Raw genomic sequence first — 10,433 nt, 5'->3', positions numbered from 1 at the left:
GCCCAAGGTCACCAGCAGGGCAGTGGCAGAGCCAGGAACAGAACCCAGGTGTCCTGAGCCCCACCCACTAGCCCGCACTGTCTCTGTGGTATGAGGAGCGCGGGCGGCTCCGGTACCTCCTCTCCCCGGCCCAGCAGCAGCACTGGACTCTCTGGGCCTTTCCCCTGCTCCAGCTCTCAGCCCGTTTGCTAGTGGGGCGGGTGCCCACCCCCCAGAAACCATCCCCGGCTTGGCACCCCCTTGCCAGCAACCTCAGCAGAGAGGAGCCCTGCTCCCTCCGGCTGGGGGGGAATGTGGGTACTGGGCACGGCCCCTCCCTGAACAGTGCTCACTCTCCCCCCGGGAGGGGCCCGCTCTCCCCCCGGGAGGGGCCCACTCTGCCCCCGGGAGGGGGCCGCTCTGCCCCCGGGAGCTGGAAGGCAGCCGAACCCAGGGGCCGTGGGGACGATTCCGTCACAAAACCCAAACCCGTGTGGGCGTCCGGCTCGGCTGCTGCTCCGGGGCGGAACTCAGAGCTCTGAGCGTCTCCTCCCCGGGCGCCAGCCTCAGGGAGAGTCACCCCAGCATTGGGGGCCCCCCCAGGGTCCACTGCAGCTGAGCTGCCGGGGGGCTAATGGGGTGCCCGGCTCCAGACAGCGGCGTCCGAGCTGCCAGGGTCTGGCTTCCCCATGAGCAGGGGACTTGCCCTTTTCCAAGGGACCCGAAGCCCTCGGCTGGGACGGGCCCAGTCCCTGCCCTGTCCCCACGGGTCCCTCGTGACGTGTTTCCTGGGCGAGCGAGGCAGCAGGGGGCGCTGGTGCCCCCTTTCCAGGACCCAGGGAGCCTGTTTCCATGGGCCTGCCCCCCTGGGATCTCTTTAGGGGTGTCCCTGGGGGAGCCCAGGAGGGGCAAAGACCAGCCCGTTTGGGAAGCAAACCCTGGGGCTTGGCAGCACAGAGCCGAGGAGGGATGAGGAGGAAGGATGGGCTGGCGGCCGAGGTGCTGGGTAGGACCCAGGAGATCTAGGGTCAGTTCCTGGCTCTGCCCCAGATTCTCCTGTGGGGCCTTGGGCCTCTCCCTGCATCTCTCTCCTTTCCCCTCCGTCAAATGAGAGTGACCTGGTGTTCTCCCACTCGGGCTGTCTGGTCTTTTTAGATTGGAAATATGGATGGATTGTCTGGGCGGCGCCCGGCGGGACGGGGCCCTGATCTCGGCCGGGTCTGGGCGGCGCCCGGTGGGACGGGGCCCCGATCTCAGTCAGGTCAGTGCAGTGCCCAGCGCGACGGGGCCCTGATCTCGGTCAGGTCAGTGCAGTGCCCAGCGCGACAGGGCCCTGATCTCGGCCGGGGTCTGGGCGGCGCCCGGTCCGACGGGGCCCTGATCTCGGCCGGGGTCTGGGCGGCGCCCGGCCCACGGGCCCTGATCTCGGCTGGGTCTGGGCAGCGCCCGGCCGGGCCCTGATCTCGGCTGGGGTCTGGGCAGCGCCCGCCGACGGGCCCTGATCTCGGCTGGCGTCTGGGCAGCGCCCGGCCCGACGGGCGCCCTGATCTCGGCTGGGGTCTGGGCAGCGCCCGGCGACGGGCCCTGATCTCGGCTGGGGTCTGGGCGGCGCCGGCCTGATCGGCCGGGTCTGGGCGGCGCCCGCGGCGGGGCCCTGATCTCGGCCGGGTCTGGGCGGCGCCCGGCGACGGGGCCTGATCTCGGCGGGTCTGGGCGGTGCCCGGCGCGACGGGCCCTGATCTCGGCCGGGTCTGGGCAGCGCCCGGCCCGACGGGCCCTGATCTCGGCCGGGTCTGGGCAGCGCCTGGCGCGACGGGGCCCTGATCTCGGCTGGGGTCTGGGCAGCGCCTGGCGCGACGGGCCCTGATCTCGGCCGGGTCTGGGCAGCGCCTGGCGCGACGGGCCCTGATCTCGGCTGGGGTCTGGGCAGCGCCTGGCGACGGCCCGATCTCGGCTGGGGTCTGGGCAGCGCCCGGCACGACGGGCCCTGATCTCGGCCGGGTCTGGGCAGCGCCCGGCGCGACGGGCCCTGATCTCGGCCGGGTCTGGCGGCGCCGCGACGGGGCCCTGATCTCGGTCGGGGTCTGGGCAGCGCCCGGCGCGACGGGGCCCTAATCTCGGCCGGGATCTGGGCAGCGCCCGGCCCGATGGGGCCCTGATCTCGGCTGGGGTCTGGGCAGCGCCCGGCGCGACGGGGCCCTGATCTGGGGCAGGGTCTGGGCAGCGCCCGGCCCAACGGGGCCCTGATCTCGGCTGGGGTCTGGGCGGCGCCCGGCCCGATGGGGCCCTGATCTGGGGCAGGGTCTGGGCAGCGCCCGGCCCAATGGGGCTCCGATCTCGGTTGGGGTCTGGGCAGCGCCCGGCCCGACGGGGCCCCGGTCTCGGCTGGGGTTTGGCGGCGCCGGCGCGACGGGCCCTGATCTCGGCCGGGTCTGGCGGTGCCCGGCCGACGGGGCCCTGATCTCAGCCGGGTCTGGCGGCGCCGGCGTGGACGGGCCCTGATCTCGGCTGGGGTCTGGACAGCGCCCGGCCCGACGGGGCCCCGATCTTGGCCAGGGTCTGGGCGGCGCCCGGCGCGATGGGGCCCCGATCTTGGCCGGGGTCTGGGCGGCGCCCGGCGCGATGGGGCCCTGATCTCGGCCGGGGTCTGGCTGGCGCCCGGCCCGATGGGGCCCTGATCTTGGTTGGGGGCTCTCAGCGCTGCTGTAATACATATATAATAATAAGGGGAAGCTCAGGAAGAAAACTGAAGCAGGCAATCGCTCTGTGCCAGGCAGTGTGAGCAGACGCTGGTGCCAAGTCCTGGGCTCTCTGCCCAGGGACAGAGCCCTCCATGCTCAGCATGTCGCTGTAATTGCACGGTGTATATTGTGGTGGGTACAAGCACATTCTGTCGGGGGACGGCCCACGGCGCAGCAGGGCCCACGCCCAGGGTAATTGGAGGTGGGCAGTGAACGAGGCAGTTCCAGGCTGCCGCCTGCCTTTCACAAGCGTTCCTGGATCTGAGGGAGGCAGCAGGCTGCGGCTTGGTGGGGCTGCGGTTGTGAGTTCTTGTCGGAACAGCCCAGGATCACAGGCCAAGCAGGAAATGTGGCCGGCTGGCTCCTTCTCAGGCACTGACATCGATGTGTGCAGCCCACGGGCTCCATAGGGCCATAGGGGTACGTGCTGCTGAGACCCAAGGAGGAGCAGGGGGAGTTCTGGGGGGGTCTCAGTGCCTGGGTCCAGTGCCCCCTCCCCTCCTGCTGAGCTGATGCTGGGGGTGAAATTAACAATGAGTTTTCATTAAAAAAAATTCAAACTATTTGGACTGATTTGTTCTGACAGGCTGCAGGGACGATGGACTGATGGCCTCATCCAATACAGCTGGGATACCAGGCTATATGGGCCCCTAATAATCTATAGGGCATGACAGGACTATATGGACCAGCAACAGTCCATATACACCTCTACCCCGATATAACGCTGTTCTCAGGAGCCAAAAAATCTTACCGCGTTACAGGTGAAACTGCATTATATCGAACTTGCTTTGATCCACCGGAGTGTGCGGCTCTGCCCCCCAGAGCACTGCTTTACCGCGTTATATCCGAATTCGTGTTATATCGGGTCGCGTTATATCAGGGTAGAGGTGTAGTATAGCAGGCCAATGGACTATATGGACCAGCCACAGGCTATATAGTATGGCAGGATACTGGACTGTATGGACCTGTAAGTCAGGTCCACTAGGGAAGAGCTGTGGATACTGAGGTCTGAGGCCTGGTCCCGGCCAGACCGGTTCTTCTGTTCCGGACTGTTTAGGTTCTTGTCCGGTGCTCATCACTGTGGTGTGTCTCCAGCGCAGCAGGGGGCGGGCCAGTGGCCAGCGGACCGGTAACGGCTCGATCCTGCAGGGCGGAAAGGAGGGTGCTGGACTCTATGGCCTGATGGCTCGACCTGGCATGGCAGGCAGGGAGATATCAGACAATAGCGACCCATGAGCTGATCTAGGGTGGAAGATGAGATATGTGGAGCAAAGTTCTGATCTGCAATGGCAGGAGGTTCCATTGATCTGGAGAAAGGGGTAAACAGTGAGGTGGCAAAGTTTGCAGATGATACTAAACTACTCAAGATAGTTAAGACCAAAGCAGATTGTGAAGAACTTCAAAAAGATCTCACAAAACTAAGTGATTGGGCAACAAAATGGCAAATGAAATTTAATGTGGATAAATGTAAAGTAATGCACATTGGGAAAAATAACCCCAAATATACATACAATATGATGGGGGCTAATTTAGCTACAACGAGTCGGGAAAAAGATCTTGGAGTCATCATGGATAGTTCTCTGAAGATGTCCACGCAGTGTGCAGAGGCGGTCAGAAAAGCAAACAGGATGTTAGGAATCATTAAAAAGGGGATAGAGAATAAGACTGAGAATATATTATTGCCCTTATATAAATCCATGGTACGCCCACATCTCGAATACTGTGTACAGATGTGGTCTCCTCACCTCAAAAAAGATATTCTAGCACTAGAAAAGGTTCAGAAAAGAGCAACTAAAATGATTAGGGGTTTAGAGAAGGTCCCATATGAGGAGAGATTAAAGAGGCTAGGACTCTTCAGTTTGGAAAAGAGAAGACTAAGGGGGGATATGATAGAGGTATATAAAATCATGAGTGATGTTGAGAAAGTGGATAAGGAAAAGTTATTTACTTATTCCCATAATACAAGAACTAGGGGTCACCAAATGAAATTAATAGGCAGCAGGTTTAAAACAAATAAAAGGAAGTTCTTCTTCACGCAGCGCACAGTCAACTTGTGGAACTCCTTACCTGAGGAGGTTGTGAAGGCTAGGACTATAACAATGTTTAAAAGGGGACTGGATAAATTCATGGTGGCTAAGTCCATAAATGGCTATTAGCCAGGATGGGTAAGAATGGTGTCCCTAGCCTCTGTTCGTCAGAGGATGGAGATGGATGGCAGGAGAGAGATCACTTGATCAATGCCTGTTAGGTTCACTCCCTCTGGGGCACCTGGCATTGGCCACTGTCGGTAGACAGATACTGGGCTAGATGGACCTTTGGTCTGACCCGGTACGGCCGTTCTTATGTTCTTATGTTCATACTGGGCTATACTCGGGGGCTAGCACAGGAGGGAGCTGTCTGACCCTATGGACTGACGGTCCAGTCCCAGGCAGCAGCAGGTGGAATATTGGACCATATGGACTGATGGCAGGATGGAGCCGCCATGGGGCTATATGGCCCCTCCCCTCCCCAGGCAGGCGGCTCTCGTAGCAGGGGCGGGGCGCGCGGCCCCACCGAGGACCCAGGCGATTGGGGAGCCGAGCTTTGGGGGTGTGGCCTCAGACCCCGCCCCCCGGGCGCCCCTCCCCGTGGATCCCGGGCTGTGCCAGGCGAGCGGCTGCGGCGGAGCAGCGCGGGGTGTCGGGGAACGCAGCTGCCCGCTGGGGCCAGGACAGCGATGGAGAAGGGGCCGGGCCGGAAGGACCAGGACGGGGCTTGCGGTAAGGGGGGGGCTCCGTGGGGCTGTGCCCAGGATCGGGGCCCTCCACCGCCCGAGGGGAGCGGGGTCGGGGCTGCCCCCATCTGCTGGGCTCAGCCCGGGGGGGGGGGTGAGCTGGGTTCCCCAGTCGTGCCCCCCCACCCCAGTGTATTTCTCCTTAGGCCCCTGTAACGCCCACGGGCTCAGCCCCGCATTCCCCCCCGCGCGCCCCTGAGCTCCCGCGGTCAGTGGGGGGCTGTAAGGGGGGGTCAGCCGGAGGCTGTGGGGGGAACCGGGCCTGTGAGCTGGTCCGCTGCGTCGCCGGGGCGAGTGATGTGTGATGGTGTGTGACGGGGGGACGGGCCCTGTGGGGCTGCGAGTGCCCGGCGCTGTGGGGCTGGGTTCGGCGCGGCTGCTTTGAAAGCAAAGATCCCAGCTGGGTGCAAAGGCAGGAAACCCTCAGTCCGGCCCTGGGCGGGGCAGTGCAGCCGAACCGAGAACTGCGTCCCGGAGACCCCGACCCAGATCCGGGCCCCGTCGGGCCGGGCGCCGCCCAGACCCCAACCCAGATTCCGGCCCCGTCGTGCCGGGCGCTGCCCAGACCCCAACCCAGATTCCGGCCCCGTCGGACCAGGCGCCGCCCAGACCCCGACCCAGATTCCGGCCCCGTCGGGCCGGGCGCTGCCCAGACCCCGATTCCGGCCCCGTCGCACCGGGCGCCGCCCAGACCCCGATTCCGGCCCCGTCGCACCGGGCGCTGCCCAGACCCCGATTCCGGCCCTGTCGCCAGGGGCGGCTCCAGGCCCCAGCGCGCCAAGCACATGCTTGGGGCGGCTGCCGCAGGGGGTGCTCTGCCGGTCGCCGGGAGGGCGGCAGGCAGGGCTCCGGTGCACCTCCCGCAGGCGTGCCCGCAGAGGGTCCGCTGGTCCCGTGGCTTTGGTGAAGCCTGCGGGAGGTCCACCGGAGCCGCGGGACCGGCGACCGGCAGAGCCCCTCCCCCCCCGCGGCATGTCGCTGTGCTTGGGGCGGCGAAATGTCTAGAGCTGCTCCTGCCCGTCGGGCCGGGCGCTGCCCAGATCCGGCCGAGATCAGGGCCCCGTCGCGCCGGGCGCTGCCCAGACCCCGGCCGAGATCAGGGCCCCGTCACGCTGGGCGCTGCCCGGACCCCAGCCGAGATCAGGGCCCCGTCACGCCGGCGCTGCCCAGACCCCGGCCGAGATCAGGGCCCCGTCGCGCCAGGTGCTGCCCAGACCCCGGCCGAGATCAGGGCCCCGTCACGCCGGGCGCTGCCCAGACCCCGGCCAAGATCAGGGCCCCATCGCGCTGGGCGGTGCCCAGACCCCGACCGAGATCAGGGCCCCGTCACACCGGGCGCTGCCCAGACCCCAGCCGAGATCAGGGCCCCGTCATGCCGGGCGCTGCCCAGACCCCGACCGAGATCAGGGCCCCGTCGCGCCAGGTGCTGCCCAGACCCCGGCCGAGATCAGGGCCCCGTCGCGCCAGGTGCTGCCCAGACCCCAGCCGAGATCAGGGCCCCGTCGCGCCGGGCGCTGCCCAGACCCCGGCCGAGATCAGGGCCCCGTCGCGCCGGGCGCTGCCCAGACCCCGGCCGAGATCAGGGCCCCGTCGCGCCGGGCGCTGCCCAGACCCCGGCCGAGATCAGGGCCCCGTCGTGCCGGGCGCTGCCCAGACCCGGCCGAGATCAGGGCCCCGTCGCGCCGGGCGCTGCCCAGACCCCTTGAGTTACAGCTCTCAGCTGCTGTCCCTTGGCGGGGAGCCGGCTCTCACCCCCCGGAGCAGCTCGCGCATACGCAGGCTGATGTGAAGATGGGGGCTGGGAGCACCGGATATGTGATGTTACAGACCATTAGTTCCCCCCCTGGCATTCTGTCCCCTCCCCCCCCAGCTGTCAATCGTCTCCAGTTCCTGGGGTGATGTTTCCAGGGGCTGTTTATCCGAACCAGCCCTGGGCTTGGCCGCCTTCCGGTTTCCATGGCGCAGGGCCCCGTGTTTCTAATCAGCAGCAACACTTGCGTTGTTTCCTTCCTCCCAGACTGAGGGGGCAGGGGAAGGGAGTGGGGGAGGGGCCTGGGGCACACCCTGCAGCCCTGTGAGAAATGCGACGGGCCGGGCGGGTGCCCACACTTGCTCTCCTGCACAAGCAGCACTGACAGCTGTGGCGGGTGGGGGGGGAGAGCAGGGTCTGGGGCTTGCCCCACCCCAGCTGGGGAGCAGGGTCAGGGGCTGCTCCTAGCAGGTCCCAGAAGCAGCGGCATGTCCCTCCTCCAGCTCCTATGCATAGGGGCAGCCAGGGGGTTCTGCGCCGCATGCTACCTCTGCCCCAAACGCTTCCCTCACTGCCCCCATTGGCTGGGAATCGCGGCCAATGGGAGCTGCAGGGGCGGTGCCTGCAGATGGGGCAGCGCGCAGAGCCTCCTGGCTGTGCCTCCATGTAGGAGTTGGAGGGGAGACATGCTGCTGCTTCCAGGAGCTGCCTGAGGTAAGCGCCACCTGGGGCCTGCAGCCCTGAGCCACCCCCACCCCCTGGTTGCCCCTCCCTGTGGCCCAACCCCATTCCCCGTCTCTGATCCCCCTCTTGTTCTCCAAACCCCTCGGTCTCAGGCTGAAACCCCCTCCTGCACCCCAAACCCCCCAGAGCCACCCCAGAGCCTGCACCCCCAGATGGAGCCCTCCCCCTCCCCCCGCACCCAACCTCTCCTGCCCCAGCCCGGAGCCCCCTCCCGCACCCTGAACTCCTCATTTCTGGCTCCACCCTGGAGCCCGACCCCCGGCCAGAGCCTTCGCGCCCTCCTGCACCCCAGCCCAATTGCGTGAACATTCATGGCCCGCCTACGATTTCTATTCCCAGATGTGGCCCTCAGGCCAAAAAGTGCCCCACCCCCTGATCTGGAGTCTCGCCCCTTTCACTGCACAGCGCTGCGCAGCCAGAGGATCAGTCGGGGGCGCTCGTTAATGATATTGCTGTGGCTACCAAAGCTCGGTCCTGAGTGGAGCCCCTGGGCCAGACGCTGCCCAGACCCCGGCCGAGATCAGGGCCCCGTCGCGCCGGGCGCTGTACACAGGGGCGGCTCTACCGTTTTGGCCGCCCCAAGCAGTCATGTGCGGGAGGCGCCCTGGAGCCGCGGGAGCAGCGGACCTCCCGCGGGCATGACTGCAGAGGGACCGCTGGTCCCGCGTGGCTCGGCTGGACCTCCCGCGGCTGTGGACGGTTCGCGGATCCCGCGGCTCCGCTTGAGCTGCCGCAGTCATGCCTGCGGGAGGTCCAGCTGAGCCGCGGGACGAGCGCCCCCTCCGCAGTCATGCCTGCGGCAGGTCCGGTCGTCCCGGGGCTCCGGTGGACCTCCCGCAGGCATGACTGCGGCAGGTCCGCCGGCCCATCCTGCCGCCCCCTAGATTTGGCCGCCCTAGGCAACAGCTTGTTTTGCTGGTGCCTAGAGCTGCCCCTGGCTGTACAAATCTAGACTGGGAAATAGACCCTGCCCCAAAAAGCTCACTTGCTAAGCAGCCCCCTCCCCAGTGCCCAGATGCAGGGGACAGAACAGGGCTGGGGGGGCTCTCACCTTCCTGGTTTATAACAAGCTCTTTCCTCTGTCCTGGTCCCCACCCTGGTGATGCTGCGGGTCTGGCAGCCAGATGGCACCAGAGCTGCTGGGATGCTGGGTTCGGCCCATGGTTCTGGCTGGTGTCTGGGGGGGGGTTTGTTCTCTGCTGGAGGAAGAGCTGTGGCTGGAGCCAGACTGAATCCACGCGAGCAGGTTTCTTGGCCCAGGCGGCTGGTGTGACCGGCCGCAGGGCTGGGCTCTGTTCTTCCCTGGGGCCAGCTCTGCGTGTGCCGCCCTGCAGACGAGGCCCAGGGTGCTTTTCCCTCCCTGGAGCTCGGGGGGGTCAGCTCAGCCAGGCACAGGCCGCCGGCGCTTTGTCTCCACGCTGGCTAACTCCGGCCCAGACACCTCGTTCTGGAGCATATGGACTGGTGGCCCCGGAGGTGAGAGCTGCTGGGCCTGGCCCAGCGGGGGCCTGATCCTGGCAGCGGGTGGCTCCACAATCCACACCTGCCGCAGCCCCTCTTCTCTCGGTAGGGGCTGCGCCGCACCCATCACCATGGTATCCAGCCCCTTCCAGCCGGGCGTCACATGGGGCTCGCTCCCTCGGTGAGCTGAGCGTCCGGGATCCTCCCCCCGGCCTGGGGGCAGGGCAGGGCAGTCACCCTCCAGCAGGGGAGGGCTGGGCCCTCGCCTGGCAGCGCTAGGTTGGCTGGGAGAGGGCAGCCCGGAGGGGGCAGAGGCATTTGCAGGGGATGCGTCTCTCTCTGTAGGGGCTCTCAAGGGGGGTGTGTGCCCTGCCCCCTGTCCAAGGGGGGCGGCGTGGCTGGAGTCGGGGCTTGCAGCCAGGTCAGTGCGGAATTGGTAGCCCCAGGGGCTGCGTTTGCCACAGCGCTGGCCTGGGAGGGGCCGGTCTGGGGCACTTGTCTGTTGGGCCTGGGACGGAGCCCCCAGGCACCTTCCATCCCCGGGCCGGGGACAAGCTACTCGCTGGCAATTCGCTCCGCTGGCTGCAGATCAGGGGTCGGAGGTGCCCCCCCCCCACCAGCTGGCAGCGTTTCAGAGCATGGCCTGCTGGGAGGAGGGGTGGAAGTGAGGGGGAACTGAGGCAGGGAGGTGGCTGCCTTCCCGTCATTCAGCACAGGGCGGGTCGCAGAGCCACTCACTGCCCAGGGACACGCCTGGGGGGAGAGGCCACAGAGCCACGTGTCTCTTGCTTTCGATACATGTGGCTTTTCACTCCCAACCCTGCTGTGCTTCAGCGGGGAAGCCCAGCCCCTGCCTGTGCTCACCTGCCCAAGTCTGAGCTCACAACGGGAGAGGGACCCAGAGGCAATCTGAACGCGAGGCCACCCGTGAACCCAACTCCACTGTAAGGCAGCCGTGCCTGCTGCGGGGGTTTGCAGAGGGGCC

General features: G+C 66.2%; 1 protein-coding gene across 3 annotated transcripts in view; it reads left to right on the top strand.

Moving 5' to 3' along the window:
• Positions 1-5,357: 5,357 nt before the first annotated feature.
• The window catches only part of SLC44A2 (solute carrier family 44 member 2), a 44,023-nt gene continuing 38,947 nt past the window's right edge, over positions 5,358-10,433 (top strand). For 2 of the 3 annotated variants that reach the window (XM_039514074.1, XM_039514072.1), the window contains exon 1: positions 5,358-5,479. In XM_039514074.1, coding sequence (XP_039370008.1) covers positions 5,437-5,479 — 43 coding nt within the window. In that variant the 5' untranslated portion in view covers positions 5,358-5,436. The remainder of the gene's footprint in view (positions 5,480-10,433) is intronic. The other variant, XM_039514073.1, reaches the window with a different exon arrangement.

The sequence above is a fragment of the Mauremys reevesii genome, linkage group 25 (genome assembly GCF_016161935.1).
Source record: "Mauremys reevesii isolate NIE-2019 linkage group 25, ASM1616193v1, whole genome shotgun sequence".
Taxonomy (NCBI): domain Eukaryota; kingdom Metazoa; phylum Chordata; order Testudines; family Geoemydidae; genus Mauremys; species Mauremys reevesii.
The sequence above is the reverse complement of the archived record's forward strand: the minus strand, read 5'-3'. Positions and strand labels throughout refer to the sequence as shown.